General features: G+C 37.5%; 1 protein-coding gene across 1 annotated transcript; it reads right to left on the bottom strand.

Annotated features, from left to right (window-relative positions):
* Positions 1-602: 602 nt before the first annotated feature.
* On the bottom strand, positions 603-1,527 carry LOC131169346 (uncharacterized). The gene is made up of 2 exons (XM_058128563.1): positions 1,507-1,527; positions 603-1,403 (listed from the first exon to the last, which is right to left on the bottom strand). The coding sequence occupies exons 1-2, from the start codon at positions 1,525-1,527 to the stop codon at positions 603-605; spliced, it is 822 nt and encodes a 273-aa protein (XP_057984546.1).
* Positions 1,528-23,686: the final 22,159 nt, after the last annotated feature.

The following is a 23,686-nucleotide window of genomic DNA, read 5'->3' as shown; positions in this document are numbered from 1 at the left end:
TTGTTCTTTGATTTAATTTCTTGTGATCTTAATGCATGCTATGTGTTGGTACTCACTTAGTATTGATTATAGATATTAATTGAAGAACTGAAAGGTAACGATTAATATTAGAAAATCAAGATTTTGAACCTAGAAAATCTGACCTAAAGATAGGCTGATAACCTTTGTGGAGTTCCATAATTAATCATAGGTTTTAAAGGGTTTTTATTAGAACCGATCACCTAGGAAAGTAAGGTTTAGCTCTAATAGAAATACACCTTAGGTGCCTTAAGAGAGGACCTAGGATACTTTAGGATTAATTTCCATCAAGGTAAATAATTCTCAATCTAATGAATAGACAAAATTACATCCATAATAAGGTTAAAGTGTGAAATTTGAATTCTAGAATTATTTCAAAATAGATTATTCCATTTTAAATTTATAACCCTTTTTATTCCCAGTATTCAAAATAGACAAATTTCACTCCCCCATTTTATTCGATAGCCTAGACAGCCAAAATTATTGTGTAGTCTGGTACTTACTAGTTAAATTCCTCGTGGGACGATACTTTACTCACTAATTTATTACTTGTTCGTGATCCATGCACTTATGGGGTTGAAAAACTAGCAAACAGCCATCCTAAAAAGAGCAATGGACACTGGTGTTGTACGATGCATAACCTCTATAGCAAATTCCACTTCTCTCTCTGGTGGTATACCGGGCAACTCCTCAGGGAAAACATCTGGAAAATCACATACAATGGGTATGTCATGAAGGTCTAGCCTAACCTTCCTAGTATCAATTACATGTGCCAGGTAAGCTTCACAACCCTTTCTTATCAACCTCCCTACAGTAGTGGCTGATATAACATTAGACAGATAATCCATCCTTTCCCCCACAATAATGATCTCCTCATTATTAGGAGTCATTAGTGTGATTTTTTTTAAACGGCAATCCATCATAGCTTGGTGACGTGACAACCAATCCATTCCAAAAATCACATTAAACTCATGAAAAGGTAGCTCGATATGGTCTACCAAAAATTCATACTCCTGAATCGTCAAGGGATAACCCCTATAGACTTCATTCACCATCACATTATGGCCTAAAGGGTTAGTAACTAGGATGTCCTGCTCAATGGTTTCAACCTTTAAACCCCTCTCTACTGGGATAGCAGTGCACATGTAAGAATGAGTTGAACCTGGGTCTATTAATGCGTGCACTTCAGAGTTAAAGAGAGAAAATGTACCAACTATGACATTAGGTGCATCCTGCTCCTCTCTGGCTCGAATGGCATATGCACATGCTGGCACTCTAGTATCTGGTCTCTCCACTGTCTCAGATGCAGGCCTCACAGTGCCCTCAACTGCCTCAGATCTTCCAGCCTTTCTACCCCTCTGTGCAGTAGGAGCCGACCTCTCTATCTATAATGGGGGATTAGTCCTCCTAGGACAGTCCCTCTAGAAATGGTCAGTAGCCCCACATTTATAACAAGCTCCAGTCATTCCCCAGCATTCTCCTCCATACCTTTTTCCACAATGTGTGCATACTACTGGAACTGGACCTCTCCCTGCTAGTCCTGGTGTGCTAGCCACTGATACTGCCGGCTGGCCTCTCCTAAATGAGGACCTGGACCCCTCTCCCAGCCTCTGAGTTGGTGCTTAACTAGACTACCCTCTGGACCTCTTACTAGTTGTGAAAGTGGAGCTAGACTGGTCAAAGCCTCTCTTCTTCTGCTCACCCTTCCTACTCTGCTCACTAGCTCAGGCTCTCTCTACATTCATAGCCGCTGCCACAAGCTAAATAAAATCTGCATGCTGCAATGCTATAATATGAAGTTTGATGCTATCATTGAGGCCTTCCTTGAACCTCCTGAATCTCTCTCCCTCTGTGGGAATGATCTCCCTGGCATATCTACTTAGCTAGACAAATTACCTCTCATATTCAGTCATTGTCAGCTGTCTCTGCCTCAGAGCAATAAACTCTCTTCTCCTGTCCTCCAAGTAAATACAGCTTATGTACTTCTTTTTGAACTCTACAAGAAAGAAATCTCAAGTCACCAGAGCTGGCTGTACTACCCTAGTCACTGTGTCCCACCGCTAGTAAGCTGTGACACCCCTTACCCGTCTACAGTATAGCCGAGTAAGATATGGCACACAGTGTACCGGAACACCCTATTTTATTTCAATCATTTTTATCCTTCCTAATTTATTTCTTTTATAGTTATGAAGTATAATTCGTGAAATATCATTCATTGAAGTCATTTATTGATATCATAATTTTATTTGAGGTTCCGCAAATTTTATAGAAAATCTGGTAGAGTGCCGGCTAAAAATGGATAAAACAGTTCTTCGGAACCTATGAAAAACACTTCCAAATTTTTCAATCAATCCCAAACTCCATTTCATCAATAAAATCTCAATATTTCTCAAATATACTCCCATTTCTCATTCATTCATTTCATAGGATATTCATGTACAAGTCATAAATAAATATTCACTTTTTCATTCAGAAGCACAATTTTCACTATTTACATCAATACCAAAATACATTATATAAGTCTTAATTACACATGAGAAAACAAAAGTTAATTACAAAATACCCAAAATGAAACCTAGTGTCCTACTAATACACTGATGTCGGTGAGGTGACACGGACACTATGCAGAGCTGCAGAAAGTCTCACCCAATCTGTGGTCTACTGGGCTCTCAGTCGGTCTCTCCAGAACATACGTGTGGCAAAAAGCAACGCGCTAAGCAATAATGCTTAGTGGTGCAAATAATAAAATAAAAAGAAATAACAGAAAATAAATATGCAGTGCATGTTCTGATGTCTTATGCAGACAATTTTTCTGTCATTATTGGTAATCTTATTTATTTTGTACTCATTATATTCATAATTTCATTAAATTTATTCACTTTCATTTTTTGTTGCCCAAGTAACCTATACTGGATGACTGGACTGGATAAATGGGTAAACTGACACTGGGTATCAAGTACCTCGGGCCGTCACACCATCGGTCACATATGTATCTCCCGGTGTGCAACAGAACAGCTAATAAGCCGTAATAAATATTGGGCACAAGGCCAAGTATCATCACAATGTCAGAATGGCTAAAAGCCATGAAATCACAGAATGGCATAATGCCATGTGTAGTACTGCTAACTGAACCCTATTGGTATGCCAACCTATCCAAACCAATCTTGCTAAGTGTACTAGGGCATGTTACACTTTTAAATTGTACAATTCTTAAAATTTAAGTTTAGGTGTTACTATTTATTTCATTAGTCAACTAAAATGTTGACTTTTGCATAAACAATAGGTACATTGATTGTAATACTCCCAACATACCACGTTTTGCATTCTAAAATTGTTTGTATTGGTTGCCAATACCATTTCTAAGTTTAGTGTTAGTTATTCAAAATTTTCAGATTTCAAGCCTCATATTTACTGTTCCATTGGTCATTTGTACAGTAGAAATTTGGCAAATTTGTCTTCATGAAAGTTGTTCCTTATTTTGTCTAGTTACATTTCCTTTTTTTAATCACTCCATTTGGAGTTTTGTAGCTCAAGTTATGGCCTAACCCCATAACTAGCCGGATTGGACAGAATCCAAAATTCTGGGCAAAACTGGTTCTGCTAGATTTGGTAACCTAAGTTTGGTTGGCAATTTGACTAGGTTATGGTAAGAATTTGGATTTGTGTTCTGCATGAAAGTTGTAGGTCTATGTCTCAGATTTCTGATGGTAAAATTTCAGGTCAATTGGACCTTTTTACATTAAGTTATGATCAAATGAATAAACACTGTTCATTTAGTCATTTTGCCTAGGCAGAATGCAAGTCACCCGGATTAGGGCAATTTTTAAGCCAACTTGGTTTGGTTTTCTGGGCAGGGTTTCTTCACCAAAGTTGTTCCATTATGTGTATTATTTCATGTCCATTTAGCCTTGCACCAATTGAACCTCTACAACTCCATTTATAGCTGCCCAAACCTGCTAGACTCATGGTCAATCCTGCAGGTCAGCCAAGGGAGCTCACCCATACACAAATGCCAAGCCTCAACTCACTTCATTTCCTCATCATACACGTTCAAATGGTCACTAATTGATCATTAAAACTTATTTTCATCCTTACATGAACAAAGTCTCAAGTTTATGTCCAAACCCTAACCTCCACAATTCACATCTCATGCAAATACCACAATCCAATTATACAAAGCATATAACAATTCAACACACACTAGTAAGCATGTGTAATCAACTCAATTCAATAAAACCACTGAGCTCTCATTGCTAGCCAAAATTTTGGTCTTTCATTTAAGCATAATTTCATTCATTTTCCATGGAATTCCATCTCATGTTAACTTAATTCTAAGAATTAAAGAAGGAAGGGATCTAGAAATTGCACTAACCTTAACTTAACAATTTTTCTTCTTGACCAAACTTCAATTTCTTCAACTTTCTTAGCTCCCAATCACTCTAGCAAGGTCCAAGAACAAGTTTTAGTGTTGGGACTTATGGGAAATATGGTAAGAATTTATGAAAGACGAAGCTTTTCATGAAGAAAAATGGTGGAAAAAAAACCATGGGCAATGGTTTGGCAAAAGGGAAGAAGATAAGGAAATTCTGATTTTTTTTTTTCTTTCATTTGCTGCCCATTTATTTATTTCAAGTGAGTGCTAGCCATGTGTCATCATGTGATTGGTTAAAATTATTTTAATGACATCATAATGATGTCAAAATTCCCATTTTCTTTCATTTTATTTTCTACTCATTTTCAATTAAATTTTTAGCAATATTTATTCACATTTTATGTCAAAATAATTATTTACTTAATTGGACAAGTCGGCCAAAAATCACCTCTGAAGGCGAAATGACCAAAATGCCCTCCGTTTGGCTTAACAGACCAAAATTGTCTGTACCGATTGAAAATTTTTTCTAAACATTTTCTTGGCATTCTAATGCCATAGGAACCTCAATGACCCTTCTCTGGAGTCCCAAAAATTATTTTATGAATTTTCCCTCGGGTCTAAGGCTCCTAGTTGCGAGAACCGTAACTTCCCACTAGGTTACCCATCGCTAGGGCACTGGCTCGTTTAACTTGGTTGTATTTTATTTCTAAAATTTTTTCTAAATTTTTCTTATTAATATTTGAGTTAATTATGGTTCCTCACTTTAGTTTAAATATTTTGCTGGACGTTCTAGCTATCCGGATTGACACTGGTCACCGGAACAGTAGAATGTACGGAGTTACTACAGGGAGGGTGTTACAACTCTTCCCCTCTAATTTAAGTTTCGTCCTCGAAATTTACCTGATGCAAACAATTGAGTGAACTATTGCCTCATCGTCTCTTCACTTTCCCAAGGTTCCTCCTCGGTGTTGTGGTGCCTCCAAAGCACTTTCACCAGTGAAATTTGCTTATTCCTTAACTCTTTCACTTCCCAAGCCAGGATCCGTATGGGTTCTTCTTCATAGGTCAAAACCGGTTGTACTTCAATTTCTTCCATGGAGATGACATGTGAAGGATCTGAGTAGTATCTTCTTAGCATAGACACGTGGAACACATTGTGAATCTTATCCAGCTCTGGTGGTAAAGCTAGCCTGTAGGCCACTAGACCCACACGTTCAATGACTTCATATGGGCCAATGAACCTAGGGCTTAACTTACCTTTTCTTCCAAACCTCAGTACCTTCTTCCACGATGACACCTTGAGGAACACTTTGTCGCCAACCGCATATTTTATTTCTTTTCTCTTTAGGCCGGCATAAGATTTTTATTTATCTGAGGCAACCTTCAGATTGGCTATGATTAGCTTTACTTTCTCCTCAGTCTGTTTCACCAGGTCTGGCCCTACTAGTTTATCTTCACCCAATTTAGTCCAGCACACTGGAGTTCTACATTTCCTCCCATACAGTGCTTCATATGGGGCCATTTGGATACTAGCTTGGTAGCTATTGCTGTATGCAAATTCTGCCAGTGGGAGGTATCTATCCCAAGTTTCCTCAAACTCAATGACACAACTCCTCAGCATATCCTCAAGGCCTTGACATATGTTTTATGTTATTATTATCATTTCAGTTCAATATTTGTATTAGTTCAATTGGTTTCAATTATTTACCTGGATTACTCTTTCTGATTGCCTATCCGTCTGAGGATGGAAAGCAGTGCTGAAATGGAGTTGTGTACCCAAGGATTCATGCAACTTCTTCTAAAATCTCGATGTAAACCTTGGGTCTCAATCAGATATGATGGAAAGTGGTTTCCATGCAGTCTAACTATCTCACTGATATACAATTCTGCTAACTTCTCCAGTGAGTAGTCAATCCTAACTTACAGAAAGTTTGTTGACTTCATCAATCTATCTACTATCACCCATACTACATCATGCTTCTTCTAGGTGAGAGGTAGACCACTTACAAAATCCATAGCAACCTGATCCCATTTCCATTCTAGTATACGTATAGGCTGTATGGAACTTGATGTTCTGCCTTGACTTGCTGGCATGTCAAGCATTTAGTCACATAGTCAGCTATGTCCTTCTTCATACCAGGCCACCAATACTGAAGCTTTAGATCATGATACATTTTTGTACTTCCTGGGTGCATAGCATAAACACTGGTGTGTGCCTTTTTCAGGATACTGACTTTCAATTCCCTATCATCTAGTACACATACTCTTCCTTTGTAGTATAAACACCCATCTCCTTTCACTTCATAGTCAGTTTCCTTCCCTTCTAGGATTTTGCTCATAATAGCCATTAACTTCTCATCTACCTTCTACCCATCTAAAATCTGCTGTAGCAGGTTTGGCCTCACTTGCAACTCAGCCAAAATAGCTCCATCTCGAGCCAAAGATAGATTGGCATTCAATGATCTCAAAGCTGTGATGGATTTTCTGCTCAAAGCATCAACAACTACATTTGCCTTCCCAGGATGATAGTCAATTACGCAATCACAGTCCTTCAGGAACTCAATCCATCGCTTCTATCAAAGGTTGAGCTCCTTTTGGGTTGGCAAGTATTTCAGACTTTTGTGGTCTGTGTAAATGTAGCACTTTTCACCATACAAGTAGTGCCTCCATATCTTCAGTGCAAAGATAATTGCTACAAGTTCTAGATCATGGGTAGGGTAATTCTGTTCATGTGGCCTTAGCTGCCTGGAAGCATAAGTAACCACCTTCCCCTCTTACATCAATACACACCCTAACCCATTATGAGAGGCGTCACTGTAGACCACAAAGTCCTTTCCTGACACTAGCTGTGTTAACACTGGTGCCTCTGTCAACATAGCCTTCAACTTCTCAAAACTGATCTGACACTTGCTATTCCAGTCAAATATGACATTCTTGTGTAAAAACTTGGTCATTGGAGTAGCTATTAAGAAAAATCCGTTCACAAATCTTCTGTAATACCCAACTAGCCCCAAGAAACTTCTGACCTCAGTTGTATTCCTGGGAGGCTTCCATTCCATCACTGCTTCTATTTTCTTGGGATCCACTCTAATCCCATCAGCTGACACTATGTGTCCAAGGAATGCAATCTCATTCAACCAAAAGTCACACTTGGACAACTTAGCATACAGCTTCTTTTCTCTCAGGATTTGCAGAACAATCTTCAAATGCTCATCATGTTCTTCCCTGGTCTTGGAATACACTAAAATATCATCAATAAAGACCACTACAAACTGATCTAAGTATGGATGAAAGATACAGTTCATAAGGTCCATGAATGCCGCTGGTGCATTTGTTAGGCCAAAGGGTGTAACACCCCTATTTGTATAGCCTGGTATATTTCACTATTCCGGTGATCGGTGTCGGTCCAGATAATTAAGGGGATTAGAAATACACTTAAGACAACTAGATAAGCCATAAACACAAATAATTAGTAATTGTCAATTAGTTAAGTATAAATAAGAAAAATAGAACATAAAAAGTTAAACGAGCCGAGAGTCACAGCGATGGGTAACCTTCTCGGGAAGGACTGCGAAGTCAATTTAAACTCAAATTTCGAACCGTAAAATGTGATGCCGCTGTCCTTAAGACTATTGCGAACACAGTGGAAAAGAGAAAATCATGAAAAAGAATTGTTAAGCCAGTCAAATAATAAGGTCAAAAAGTCGGAAGAAATATTGAATTATTTGCAAACCGGGTTGAACCAGTGAGGGGCAATTTGGTCAATTGACCTCGAGAGCTGACTCCTGACCTAACTGTCAAATAAAATTGGAGAAAATAAAATTTCAGAATCAAGAATTAAATTAAAGAACTAATGGAAAAATAAATAGAAAAATAAAAAGAAAATTGAAAAAGTGAAAAGAGATGACATCATGCATGATGCCATAAATACTATAATTAAAAATTTATTTAATTTGATTTATGGTCTTCCATAAGACTAAATTCATAAAAGAAAAAGAAAAGAAAAAAAAAAGACTTCATCTTCTTCAAAAACGTGAACCATCTCTCTCTCACCCTCTCCCTCACCAAACTCCATTAAAGCTCATTTTGAGCTTGAAGAAACCCTAATTCCCACCATAGGAACCCTACTCTCCACCACTAAATCTTGTAGCTAGACCTTGATAAGGAGATTTACAACAAAAAGAAAAAGAAATAAGAAGTTGTGAGAGGTGGAAAAAAATTCTGCATAAGGTTAGTAAACTAAACTTGATTTGTTAGTTGATTTAATTGTGTTTATAGTTGAATAACCTTAGAAATTCATTTAAAATGAAAAGAAAATACTTATTGAGGGACTATATAGAATTTTGGCCAGCTAGGGTTTGGTTGGATAAAGTATGAATTTGTTTGAGCTAAACATGTTAGGAAGCTTAATTGAGTTAAGGAAGCATGTTTATAGGTGTTTAATTAGCTAAATGCAACAAATGGCATGAATTAGGGTTTTGGGCACCTAGGGTTTGAAAGGCAAAAATGTGAGAATTGGTCAAATGGTGTGTTTGACCTTGTTTGAGATAAAAAAAAATGGTCATTTGTGACCAATTGAGTTGTGTTGGAAGTGTTAGAAGTGAGTTTACATTCGGATTGAAAATGGCCATGCTGTAGGCAGTAGGACCAAGGTCCCTTTGAGGGACCAAAACTGAAAATTTACAAGTCCAATTGGCATGAGACCAATTGGGAATGAAAATAGACACAAAATGACACAATTTTCATTTAGGAATCCTGCCCAAAAAGTGACCAAAACCTAGTGAACAAATTGACCAAATCCGGATTTCTGCAGTCTGACCTGTACAAAAATGACCAAATGAATAGTATTTGTTCATTTGACCATAACTTGGGCTAGGTAGGTCTAACTGACCTGAAATTTTACCGGTGGACAGCTGAGATATAGACCTAAAACTATCATGAAGAACACAAACCCAAATTATGCCCTTAACCAATCATTGGCCACCCAAAGTTGGTGACCTAAAACTGCCAGAACCAATTTGGTGCCCAGAAATTTGGGTTAAGTCCAATCCGGCAGCCATGATTCAAATGGCTATAACTTGAGCTACAAAAATCCAAATGGAGTGATTCAAAAAGGAGAATAAAGTTAAGACAATAGGGAACATTTTCTATGAAGAAAGTTTTATCAAATTCTAACAGAAAAATGACCAATGGAATAGTGCAACATAAGACACCAAAACTAAAAATTTGCAAATTTGCCTAAAAGACTTAGAATTTGAGTAACCAACCAAAACCAACAAATTTAGTAACCAAAATGTGGTATGTGGGTGAAGTTGGAATTCCCATACCTATTAAGCCTTAGAAAGTCAACAAATTAACGTGAATAGTATAGTGAATAGTAACCCCGAAACACAAATTTTAAATAATGTCAAGTTTAGCACATTAGAGCTAGGTAAAAGTGAAATTAAATTTATTTTTGGATTTATGCTAAGTTATGATACTGAAACACTATGAAACTATATGTTTCAGTGGAAAAGAATACCGGGAAGGAACCCGAGGTGTCGAGTCAAGGCCAAAAGGCGACTCATATAAGGTTTGTGCACAATGTATAATTTTTGTAAATTATCTTCTGCATATTATTTTGAATAATTTGAAATATTGAATTGTGACATTATTATGATGAAGTATTTATGATGCTTTTGATTTAAATTGTTGGAAGTTATTTGTGTATATTTGAGATGACATAAATATTTAGTAAATTGTTAAGATAAGTTTTGAAACCACAGTGTCATGATCATCCTCACTAGCATGACTAGTGGGGGTAATCAGTTTCAAATTTTGATTCCTTCTCTAGCTGAATTGTTGAGGTGTGTACCAGTAGAAGAAGAAATTGAATGGATATCCATATATTTGAGCTAGCTAGCCTTGTGATGTGACTTATCCTTAGCCTCTGGCTGTTGAGATTATATTTATTTCGAATGGCATGATATAACTATGGGTTTTATGAAATGTGTTTTGATACTTCAAAATGAAATTGTTTGGATTAAAATCTCATAATTCATGTTTTGTACTTAATTCTCATGTTCAGTCTAATTTTTGAATAAATATAATTTACATTCTGCATAAAGATTATTTTAGTATGTTGTGTGCCACTGAGTCCTAGTACTCAGCGATGGCTGTTATTGCTGTTGCAGATTTAGATACTAGAGGAGCAGCAGATTGAGCTGCTGAGGATTGAAGAGCTCCCTGCTTTGACGCTATCGGGTATAATTTATACGCTGACTGTAAAAATTTATTTTGATGTATGTAATGTATGTAAAGGTATGGACATATAAAACTGGTCTTAAGCAGTTTGTATAAAGTTTGTAATAAATTTTAGTTTGAATTTCTCTTAATGTAAATTTTTGTAATGATGTATATAAATTGTTTTATCGTTAATGAAATATCAATGGAAGTAATTTGTTTTAAATTGTATAAAATTGATTAATGGTATTTTGTTGATTGTTGAATATTGGAAATTATGGATTTGAATTTTTGGAAATGGATAAATGATGTTGAAATTGATTGGGATGATTGTGAATTTGAAGAAGTGGTTGAGATAAATAATTGAAAGTGCTTTTTACAAGTATTTGAAGAACTGTTTTCTCAAAATACAGACGGCACTCTGCCGAAATTATAAAATTTGCGAAAAAACAAAATGGGACAAAAATTTTTACTAGTTTTAAAACTTCAAATAAATGACTTTAATACCTATTAGAAAATGCTCACCATTTCTAAAAGTAAGAAAATTGTTTTAAAATCCCTTATAGGGTACTTAATGAGTTATCGGTAGGTGAAGTTCGGTAGTTCATTAGGTATTCTACGGGATCATGTTATGCCTTACAGAGGGGTAAGGTGTGACATGTTTTAGTGGTATCAGAGCAAATTTTTGAAGTATGTTTTAACTTATGAATTTGTGTCTTTTCTTTGCTAAGTACAACTGCTCAATGTCCTTATTTGTTACATACAGTGCATTACATCATAAATATGAACTAACGGAGGGAAATCTCCTTATGTTATTTGTTCAGGAGATACCTTAACTTCAGAATGAAATGGAAGAAGGGGATCACTCAGTCGAGCAATCTATTGCAGCTGAGGCACAAGGGGAAGCCCCAGCTCTACAGAATGTCAGTGGATCAGTAGCACCAGCCTCATAAATGCCGCAGTTTCCTGCACAGTTTGCACAGCAGATGGCTATAATGTTTCAACAAATGGCTGGGGGTATGCCTGCTCAAGCTCCACCCCAAACACCTATGGTACAACCACAACCTCCAGTCAGACAGTATTACAAACTGTTGAAGTATGGGGCTACAGAATTTAAGGGTACAGTAGACCCGCTTGAGGCAGAGCAATGGCTTGAAAGAGTGGACAGAGTGTTCAAGATGCTGCACTGCCAAGATGAATTGAAGTTTGAATACTCTGTGTCTCTACTGCAAGGGGATGCGTATGATTGGTGGAAGACCATCCCTCACAGCTTGGCTGAACCACAGTACTGACCTGGGATGACTTCATCAGAGAATTCAGACAAAAATACATCCCAGACGCATATGTGGATCAAAAGTTACAAGAATTTCTGAGTCTGAAATAAGGGAGTAGATCAGTGGCAGAGTATGAGAGGGAGTTCTCATGCTTAAACCACTATGCTGGGAGTCTCCTTTCTACTAGTAAGGAACAGTGCAAGAGATTTGAGACTAGTTTGAAGCCCAGTTTGAGAATGTAAGTAGTGGGATTCAGACACAGCAATTTTTTAGAACTCGTGTCTCAAGCACTCGAGTTAGAGAGAATTGAAATAGAAGCGACACCTATAAAAGAAAAATCAGAGAGGACTAAGAAAATAGAGAAAGATAAAGGTGAAAAGTCAGTAGAGCCAAGTCCTAGTAGTACTTCTGGGAAGAGGAAGAAATTTGGTGGATCTAGCAGAGGTCGAGGTGGAAGATTTGGAAGGGGCCGATTCTCTGGACAGAGACCCCCTAGGTCTGGTCAGCAGTTGAGCAGGGGTTCATATCTTGCCCGCCCCTGTGAGACTTGTGGAAAGATTCATGGGGGAGAATGCTATTGGGCTATGAGAGAGGCAAGGGCCATTTTGCTAAAGACTACACTAGCGCTCCTAAATATGGTCCAGCTCCTACGACTACAGAAGTATCTATTCAGAGTCCTACTCCCAGAGGTTCACAATCAGTTGGCAGAGGAAGAGGCAGAGGTAGAGGCACTACTTCTAGCAGTCAGGGCACTGTTGGTCAGTCAGCACAAGGAAGTGCTTTAGCCAGGGTTTATACAATGAGACAGCGAGAAGCGGCTGAGACTTCTGATGTTATAGCTGGTACATTCTCTATCTTTGATCAAGATGTATTTGTGTTGTTTGATCTGGGTTCAACCCACTCATATGTTAGTGCTAGCATAGTCGGTTCACTTGCTGTTCTATGTGTCCAAATGGGTTTTAAAGTGCTAGTAACTAGTCCATTAGGACAAGAGGTTCGGGTTAACAGAATCTATAGAGACTGTCCTTTGGTGATCCAAGGACATGTTTTTCTGTCAGATTTGATTGAAATGCCCTTCAGAGATTATGATATCATCTTGGCCATGGATTGGTTAGCCAGGCATCATGCCATGATTGATTGTAGACTGAAGACAGTCACTTTTAGTCTCCCTCTGTACGGTGATGTGGTAATACATAGGGAGAGGCATTTACTACCATCAAACATCATTTCGGCTGCACTAGCCAGAAGGATGATAAAAAACGGGTATGAAACATACTTAGCACATGTGATAAACACCCAAGTGGGGAGTCCAGCACTGAGAGACATCCCTACTGTATGTGACTTTTTGGATGTGTTTCCTGATGAATTGCCAGGATTACCTCCAGAAAGAGAGGTGCAGTTTGAGATTGATGTTATGCCTAGTGTGGACCCAATCTTTATAACACCATATATAATGGCACCTGCAGAATCGAAAGAGCTAAAAGTGCAGTTGTAAGAATTGCTTGACAAGGGCTTTATCCGCCCTAGTGTGTCACCTTGGGGAGTGCCAGTGTTGTTTGTTAAGAAGAAGGATGGCACTCTTTGCTTATGTATTGATTATCGGCAGTTGAATAAGGTGATAATAAAGAATAGATATCCATTGCCCCGCATTGATGACTTGTTTGATCAGTTGAGGGGTGCAGCTGTGTTCTCCAAAATTGACCTGAGATCAGGTTATTATCAGCTAAAAGTACAAGAGCAGAGTATTCCTAAAATTGCCTTCAGAACCCACTATGGCCATTATGAGTTCTTGGTCACGCCATTCGGGTTAACTAATGCTCCGGCTGCTTTTATGGATCTGATGAACACTATCTTCAGACCATACCTCGATCAGTTTGTTGTGGTATTCATAGATGATATATTGGTCTATTCGAGGAATGCAGAAGAGCATGATAGACATCTGCGGATTGTACTGCAGACTTTGAGGGAGAAACAGCTATACGCCAAATTGTTGAAGTGTGAATTTTGGCTGAAAGAAATATCTTTCTTAGAGCATATAGTATCAGTAGAGGGCATCAAAGTAGATCCAAGTAAGATAGAAGCTGTCCTTAATTGGAGGCCACCCAGAAATATCACGGAGATTCGCAGTTTTCTGGGTTTAGCTGGATACTACCATCGGTTTGTGAAGGGATTCTCCATGTTGGCATCTCCACTGACCAAGCTGTTTAGGAAAGATGTAAAATTTCAGTGGACGGATAAATGCTAGCAGAGCTTTGATGAATTAAAGAGATGTTTGACTGAGGCTCCAGTCCTGACTTTACCTACTCCGGGTAAAGAATATATAGTTTATAGTGATACTTCTCATAATGGGTTAGGCTGTGTATTGATGCAAGATCGAAATGTCATTGCCTATGCATCACGCCAGCTAAAACCGCATGAGAGGAATTATCCAACACATGACTTGGAGCTTGCAGCTATTGTGTTTGCTCTTAAAATCTGGAGACATTATTTGTATGGAGAGAAGTGCTATATCTACATAGATCATAAGAGTTTGAAGTATTTGGGCACTCATAAGGAGTTGAATTTAAAATAGAGGAGATGGTTAGAGTTGATAAAAGACTATGATTGTCTGATAGACTATCAGCCAAGGAAAGCTAATGTTGTGGCTGACGCCTTAAGTTGCAAGACTATGGCAAGTCTACGGGTTACTCCTTTGTCTATGGTACATGAGTTGAGATCATTACATGCCAGCTTAGAGATTAATGATGAGGGGCAGACAACAGTTGCATGGCATGTACAACCAGTGTTGATTGATCAGATCAAAATGGCTTCTCAGAATGATGAAAGGTATCAGAAGTTGTTGGAAAAAGTCCGACAGGGCAAGAAACCAGAATTTTCAATAAGAGATGACGGTCTATTGCTACACAAGGGCAGAATGTGTATTCCTAATGATGTTGATTTGAGGCAGATCATTTTGAAGGAAGCACATGAGTCTCCTTTTGCCATGCACCCTGGTGGCACAAAAATGTATAGAGGGCTAAAAGAAAATTACTGGTGGATGGGTATGAAGAGAAATGTGGCAGAGTTTGTTTCTAAATGCCTAACTTGTCAGCAAGTGAAGGCAGAGTATTAAGTACCCGCTGGGTTGTTACATCCACTACTAGTACCAGAATGGAAATGGGAGAGAATAACGATGGATTTTGTGATGGAACTTTCGAGGACACAGAAGAGTCATTATGTAGTATGGGTCATTGTTGACAGACTAACTAAGTCTGCTCATTTTCTGCCAGTCCGAATGGACTACAGTTTAGAAAGATTGGCCAAGTTGTACATTGATGAGATTGTGAGACTACATGGAGTGCCAGTATCCATCGTATCAGACAGAGATCCTAGGTTCACTTCTAGATTCTAGTGTAGTCTTCAGAGAGCCCTAGGAACTAGATTGAACTTCAAGATCTTGCATTCCACCCACGCATGCATGGCGACCCGAGAGGGTAATTCAGATCTTGGAGGACATGCTACGGGCTTGTGTGATTGAATTTGAGGGCAGTTGGGACATACATTTGCCTTTGATTGAGTTTGCTTACAATAGTAGCTACCAATCAAGCATTGGAATACCTCCATATGAAGCTTTGTATAGCAGAAAATGTAGAACCCCGTTGTGTTGGGATGACGTGGGTGAAAGAAAGATGATTGGGCCAGAAATTATTCAGCAAACTGAAGAGAAAATCAGATTGATCAAAGATCGACTTAAGACTGCATCAGACCGTCAGAAGTCCTACATTGATTTAAAGAGAAGGGATATTGAGTATGCAGTGGGTGAGAAAGTATTCCTCAAGGTTTCTCCTTGGAAGAGAATTATGAGATTTGGCAAAAAGGGGAAATTGAGTCCTCGTTTTATCGGGCTATGTGAGGTTCTGGAAAGAGTGGGTCCTTTGGCATATCGTTTGGCACTACCTCCAGAGTTAAAGAAGATATATAATGTCTTCCATGTGTCTATGTTGAGGAGGTATCGATCAGACCCATCTCATGTACTACCGGTAGAAGAAATTGAAGTAAATCCAGACCTCACATATGAAGAAGAACCCATAGAGATTCTGGCTTATGAGGTGAAGCAACTACGGAATAAGCAGATACCGTTAGTGAAAGTGCTGTAGAACCATCATTCAGGCCAGGAGGCTACTTAGGAACAAGAGGAGGACATGAGGAAACAGCACCCACAACTGTTCAAAGATTGATACTAGGTAAAAATTTCGAGACGAAATTTATTTTAAGGGGGGGAGAATTGTAACACCCCTATTTGTATAGCCTGGTATATTTTACTATTCCGGTGACCAGTGTCGGTCCGGATAATTAAGGGGATTAGAACCACACTTAAGACAACTAGATAAGCTATAAATACAAATAATTAGTAATTGTCAATTAGTTAAGTATAAATAAGAAAAACAGAACATAAGAAGTTAAACGATCCGAGAGTCACAGCGATAGGTGAACTTCTCGGGAAGGACTGCGAAGTCAATTTAAACTCAAATTTCGAACCGTAAAATGTGACGTTGCAGCCCTTAAGACTATTGTGAATACAGTGAAAAAGAGAAAATCATGAAAAAGAATTATTAAGCCAGTCAAATAATTAGGTCAGGAAGCTGGAAGAAATATTAAATTATTTGCAAACTGGGTTGAATCGGCGAGGGACAATTTGGTCAATTGACCCCGAGAGCTGACTCCTGACCTAACTGTCAAATAAAATCGGAGAAAATAAAATTTCAGAATCAAGAAATAAATTAAAGAACTAATGGAAAAATAAATAGAAAAATAAAAAGAAAATTGAAAAAGTGAAAAGAGATGACATCATGCATGACATCATGCATAATGCCATAAATACTATAATTAAAAATTTATTTAATTTAATTTATGGTCTTCCATAAGACTAAATTCATAAAAGAAAAAGAAAAGAGAAAAAAAAAAGACTTCATCTTTTTCAAAAACGTGAACCATCTCTCTCTACCCCTCTCCCACACCAAACTCCATTAAAGCTCATTTTGAGCTTGAAGAAACCCTAATTCCCACCATAGGAACCCTACTCTCCACCACTAAATCTTGTAGCTAGACCTTGATAAGGAAATTTACAATAACAAGAAAAAGAAAAAAGAAGTTGTGAGAGGTGGAAAAAAATTCTGCAGAAGGTTAGTAAACTAAACTTGATTTGTTAGTTGATTTAATTGTGTTTATAGTTTAATAAACTTAGAAATTCATTTAAAATGAAAAGAAAATACTTGTTAAGGGACTATATAAAATTTTGGCCAACTAGGGTTTGGTTGGATAAAGTATGAATTTGTTTGAGCTAAACATGTTAGGAAGCTTAATTGAGTTAAGGAAGCATGTTTATAGGTGTTTAATTAGCCAAATGCAACAAATGGCATGAATTAGGGTTATGGGCACCTAGGGTTTGGAAGGCAAAAATGTAAGAATTGGTCAAATGGTGTGTTTGACCTTGTTTGAGATAACAAATGGTCATTTGTGACCAATTGAGATGTGTTGGAAGTGTTAGAAGTGAGTTTAAATTCGGATTGAAAATGGCCATGCTGCAAGCAGCAGGACTAAGGTCCCTTTGAGGGACCAAAATTGTAAATTTACAAGTCCAATTGGTATGAGACTAATTGGGAATGAAAATAGACACAAAATGACACAATTTCCATTTAGGAATCATGCCAAAAAGTGACCAAAACCTAGTGAACAAATTGACCAAATCCGGATTTCTGCAGTCTGACCTATACAAAAATGACCAAATGAACAGTGTTTGTTCATTTGGCCATAACATGGGCTAGGTTGGTCTAACTAACCTGAAATTTTACCAGTGGACAGCTGAGATATAGACCTAAAACTTTCATGAAGAACACAAACCCAAATTATGCCCTTAACCAAGTCATTTGGCCACCCAAAATTGGTGACCTAAAACTGCCAGAACCAGTTTGGTACCCAGAAATCTGGGTTATGTCTAATCCGGCAACCATGATTCAAATGGCTATAACTTGAGCTACAAAACTCCAAATGGAGTGATTCTAAAATAAGAATAAATTTAAGACAATAGGGAACATTTTCTATGAAGAAATTTTTGCCTAATTCTAACAGAAAAATGATCAATGGAACAATGCAACATAAAACACCAAAACTGAAAATTTGCAAATTTGCCTAAAAGACTTAGAATTTGAGTAACCAACCAAAACTAACAAATTTAGTAGCCAAAATGTGGTATGTGGGTGAAGTTGGAATTCCCATACCTATTAAGCCTTAGAAAGTCAACAAATTGACTTGAATAGTGTAGTGAATAGTAACCCAAAACACAAATTTTAAAGAATGTCAAGTTTAGCACATTAGAGCTAGGTAAAAGTGAAATTAAATTTATTTTTGGATTTATGCTAAGTTATGATACTGAAACACTGTGAAACTATGTGTTTCAGTGGAAAAGAATACAGGGAAGGAACCCGAGGTGTCGAATCAAGGCCAAAAGGCGACTCATATAAGGTTTGTGCACAACGTATAATTTTTGTAAATTATCTTCTGCATATTGTTTTGAATAATTTGAAATATTGAATTGTGACATTATTATGATGAAGTATTTATGATGCTTTTGATTTAAATTGTTGAAAGTTATTTGTGTATATTTGAGATGACATAAATGTTTAGTAAATTGTTAAGATAAGTTTTGAAACCACGGTGTCATGACCATATATTTGAACACCTCACTAGCATGACTAGTGGGGGTAATCAGTTTCGAATTTTGATTCTTTCCCTGGCTGAAGTGTTGAGGTGTGTGCCAGTAGAAGAAGAAATTGAATGGATATCCATATATTTGAGCTAGCTAGCCTTGTGATGTGACTTCTCCTTAGCCTCGGGCTGTTGAGATTATATTTGTTTCGAATGGCATGATATAACTATGGGTTTTATGAAATGTGTTTTGATACTTCGAAATGAAATTGTTTGGATTAAAATCTCATAATTCATGTTTTGTATTTAATTCTCATGTTCAGTCCAATTTTTGGATAAACATGATTTACATTCTGCATAAAGATTATTTTAGTATGTTGTGCACCACTGAGTCCTAGTACTCAGCGATGGCTGTTATTGCTGTCGCAGATTTAGAAACTAGAGGAGCAGCAGATTGAGCTGCTAAGGATTGAGGAGCTCCCTGCTTTTATGCTATCGGGTATAATTTATACCCTGACTGTAAAAATTTATTTTGATGTATGTGATGTATGTAAAGGTATGGACATGTAAAACTGGTCTTGAGCAGTTTGTATAAAGTTTGTAATAAATTTTAGTTTGAATTTCTCTTAATGTAAATTTTTGTAATGATGTATATAAATTGTTTTATCATTAATGAAATATGAATGGATGTAATTTGTTTTAAATTGAATGAAATTGATTAATGGTATTTTGTTGATTGTTGAATATTGGAATTTATGGATTTGAATTTTTGGAAATGGATAAATGATGTTGAAATTGATTGGGATGATTGTGAATTTGAAGAAGTGGTTGAGATAAATAATTGGAAGTGCTTTTTACAGGTATTTGAAGAACTGTTTTTTTTAAATACAGACGGCACTCTGCCGAAATTCTTATAAAATTTGCGGAAAAACAAAATGGGACAAAAAATTTTACTAGTTGTAAAACTTCAAATAAATGATTTTAATACCTATTAGAAAATGCTCACCACTTATAAAAGTAAGAAAATTATTTTAAAATCCCTTGTAGGGTACTTAATGAGTTATCGGTAGGTGAAGTTCGGTAGTTCATTAGGTATTCTATGGGATCATGTTATGCCTTACAGAGGGGTAAGGTGTGATAAAGGGCATCACCAGGAACTCATAATGCCCATACCGGGTCCTGAATGCAGTCTTTGGCACATCTGCATCCTTCACCCTCAACTGATGATACCCTGATCTAAGATCAATTTTTGAAAATACTCCTGCTCCCTTCAACTGATCAAACAGATCATCAATTCTAGGCAATGGATATTTGTTCTTCACTGTCACTTTATTCAACTGCCGGTAATCGATGCACAACCTCAAAGTCCCATTCTTCTTTTTCACAAACAGCACCGGAGCTCCCCATGGTGACACACTGGGGAGTATGAACCCCTTATCCAGCAACTCCTGTAACTGGATTTTCAATTCCTTTAATTCTGTGGGTGCCATCCTATAAGGAGCAATAGAGATTGGTGTTGTACCCGACAGTATCTCAATAGCAAATTTGACTTCCCTTTCTAGTGGCAAGCCAGGCAATTCTTCAGGGAACACATCTGGGAAGTCTCTTACTGTGGGTATGTCACACGAATCTGGCTTAGCCTGCCTAGTATCCACCACATGTGCTAGGTAGGCTTCACAACCTTTTCTCATCAGTTTTCTTACAACTGTGGATGAGATGACATTGGACAAGAAATCTGTCCTTTCCCTCATAACTGTGATCTCATTACCCTCAGGTGTTTTCAAAGAAATCCTCCTCAGTTTACAATCAACCATTGCTTAATGACGTGACAACCAGTCCATTCCCAAAATTACGTCAAACTCATGGAAAGGCAACTCAATCAGGTCTGCCAAGAATTCATACCCCTGAATCCTTAACGAGCAACCCTTGTACACTTTGTTCACCACTACACTGTGGCCCAATGGATTAGTGACCAGAATGTCTTGGTCACTCTCCCCTACTAGTATCCCCCTTTCTACGGGTAGGTTGATGCAGATGTATGAATGAGTGGATCCTGGATCCATCAATGCAAGCACAAATGTATTGTAGAGGGAGAACGTACCCCTGATGACGTCCAGGGCATCTTGCTCCTCCTGAGCTCTTATGACATAGGCTCTGGCAGGTGCTCTGACCTCAGGCCTCTCTGCTGGCTCAGATGTAGGTCTCTGAGATGGTCCCACTGCCTCAGATTTGTCAGATTTTCTATCCCTTTGTGGTGCAGGAACAGGTCTGTCTGCTTGTGTTAGAGCAGCAGAAGTAGTTCTGCGTGGACAGTTCCTCAACTAATGCTCTATCGACCCACACCTTAGGCAGGCACCTGTCACTCTCCAACACTCCCCCTTATGCCACTTCAGGCAATGTGGACATGCAGAAGATGCTGGGGCTGGTCCCCGTCCTTGGAGAGCTGCCCACTGATGGTGTGGACTGACCTCTCCTAAGGGTGAACTGTGGCCTGGGCCCCTGGGACTGACCTTGACCTTGTGGTTGACCTGAACTCTGTACAGGTGGACCTTTAAACTTCTTTCCTGGTGCAGGGGATGAACTAGACTAACCCGGGCCCCTCTTCTGCTGTCTCTCTCTTCTGGTCTGCTCACTTATTCTAACCTTTTCAACTTTTATAGCAGCTTCCACTAACTTGGTGAAGTCTGTGATTCCCAAGGCAGTGATCATGATCTTTATATTGTCATTTAATCCCTCTTCAAATCTGTTACACCTTTCGGCCTCATTAGGGACTATCTCTCTTCCATTGCGGCTCAATCTGACAAATTTCTTTTCATACTCGGCCACCGTCAGCTGTCTCTGCCTCAAGTTAATGAACTCTCTTCTTCTCTCTTCTAGGTATACACTACCCACATATTTCTTCTTGAATTCTGAGAGGAAGAAGTCCCAAGTTATTACTTCTGGCTGCACTTCACTAGACACTGTATCCCACCACTGGTAGGCATCATCTTGCAACAGAGATACAGTAGTTTCTAGATTTTGCTCTGGAGTGCAGTGGAGTTGTTTTAGAACTCTCCCTGTTCTGTTCAACCAGTTTTCGGCTGCAACAGAATCATCTTCTCTCTTGCTAAAGAAATCCACTGCTCCAAATTTTCTCAATCTTTCCAGATGTGATTTCTGCTGTGGAGGTGGTGGTGGTGGTAGCATTACCCCAGCCATTTGTTTGAAGAATTCGGCCATTTGCTGGAACATAGCCTGGGGAGGCAGAGTAGGCTCTGCTGGAGCTGGCGGTGCAGGTTCTCCACTGTAACACCCCTCACCCGACTACAGTGTAGCCGAGCAAGGCATGCTACAATCAGTGCCGGAGCACCCTAACTTATCTTACTTTATTTTTTTCTAAATAATTTTGAATTCATTTAATTTAATATCAATTATTTTTCGATGGAGAAACCAACGGAGTTTCCCTTATTTTATTATCGTTTGGCATATTTTAATATTCACCTATTTGAAATTCAATTCAACAATATTTCTAAAATAAAATCTTATCCATGCTAATCATAATTATCTCATCAATCATTCTCATAATTTTCTCATATTTCAAATCTCATCCATACATTTCAATTTCATAATCATTTCCATACATTTCCATTCATACTTAATTCATATGTAAACATTCTCAAATTACATAAGCGAAATTTTCAAATTTCCTTAATTTACATAATTTACAAAATAATTACAAAATTTCATAATTTACATAATATATAAATTAATTACATATGAAAAAGCTAATTTATTAAATTACATTACATTTCTATTAATTACCTGCTCATAATCTACATTATAATACAATATCTAGCATTTTATACTAAATACAAAATATGATCTATATGGGCCCTATCTACATGCATTACTGAGGAGGTGACAACCTTGAATACTTAGGCACTTCTGCAGATCTGGACTCCAAAAATCTTAGTCAAAGTACCTGCGCGAGGAAACAAATCCATCGCGTTAAGCATTGCTGCTTAGTGGTGCAATAATAGAACAAGAAAATAAAATATACAAATAAAGAAAGAACGAAGCATAATTTGAATATTTAAGAATCAATTTAATTTAATACAATGTGTCTAATATTAATTATCTTTTGTTCTCATTTGTTTCGCTTTGGAAGCGTTTAATTCCGAAATTCACAGTAATAATGTACGATATACAGAATTAATAAAAATACTCAATTTATATTCATATGGCAAGAGAAGGTACATTTAAAATATTTAGTTAAGTTATACCTATTTTTGCAACTCTTTTGTCATTTTACTTAACAATTTTTATGTGGTTTGGATCATTTCATAATTGTAACTAATTCTTTTAAAGTCTTATTAACTCATTTATTTGATTTCTAATATTTTTAATTACTAATAGTCTTAATTTAGTTCAATAAATTACACTGCCCAAGTAACCTACTACAGGCTGACTAAACTGGATAGCGGGTCATTGGCACTGGACACCGCGGTGCCTCGGGCCGTCATACCATGGGACGCAGAACGTCAACCACGTATGCAGTCAGTATGGCTAAAAAGCCATAATAACACATAATCAGGCATAAAAGCTATGAATGTTGGCATAAAGCCATGAATGCAGGCATAAAGCCATGAATACAGGCATAAAGCCTTTCGCAGTACTGCTAAAACAATACCCTATTGGCATGCCAAACTATCCAATCTGACACACATGTCTAGGCAATACAAGGGCACATAATATCATTAAATATTAATATATTGTGTTTTATGACTTCATTATTTCATGATAAATTTCAATTATGATTCATACATTCCTTTCTCAGTTATACATTCAAAAATCTACTTATGTAATTACAAATTTTTATATTTCAAGTTGAGTTACTAATATTTTATTAATTCCATTTGTAATGGGCATATAAGCCCTAACTATCTATTTACATCAATTAGATGACTTATTTTTCATGTTTCCAGTAATCCATGAAAATTTCATGGACTTCAAATTTATGCTCTTAATTTCCTTTTAACAATTTTGACTAAGATGCATAGTCCACATTTGTTATACCATTCTAAGCATTTAAGCTTAGAATTAGTTCTAGGTCTTCATCTTAATTTGCTAATTATTT

The sequence above is a fragment of the Hevea brasiliensis genome, chromosome 10 (genome assembly GCF_030052815.1).
Source record: "Hevea brasiliensis isolate MT/VB/25A 57/8 chromosome 10, ASM3005281v1, whole genome shotgun sequence".
In the NCBI taxonomy this organism is placed as follows: domain Eukaryota; kingdom Viridiplantae; phylum Streptophyta; class Magnoliopsida; order Malpighiales; family Euphorbiaceae; genus Hevea; species Hevea brasiliensis.
The sequence above is the reverse complement of the archived record's forward strand: the minus strand, read 5'-3'. Positions and strand labels throughout refer to the sequence as shown.

Bases quoted from the DNA above. Each gene is read 5' to 3' on its own strand.
- LOC131169346 (XM_058128563.1), bottom strand. From the start codon at position 1,527: ATGCACACATTGTGGAAAAAG. The intron at 1,404-1,506 runs GTATGGAGGAGA...CCCCCATTATAG, and splicing joins TGCACACATTGTGGAAAAAG to ATAGAGAGGTCGGCTCCTAC.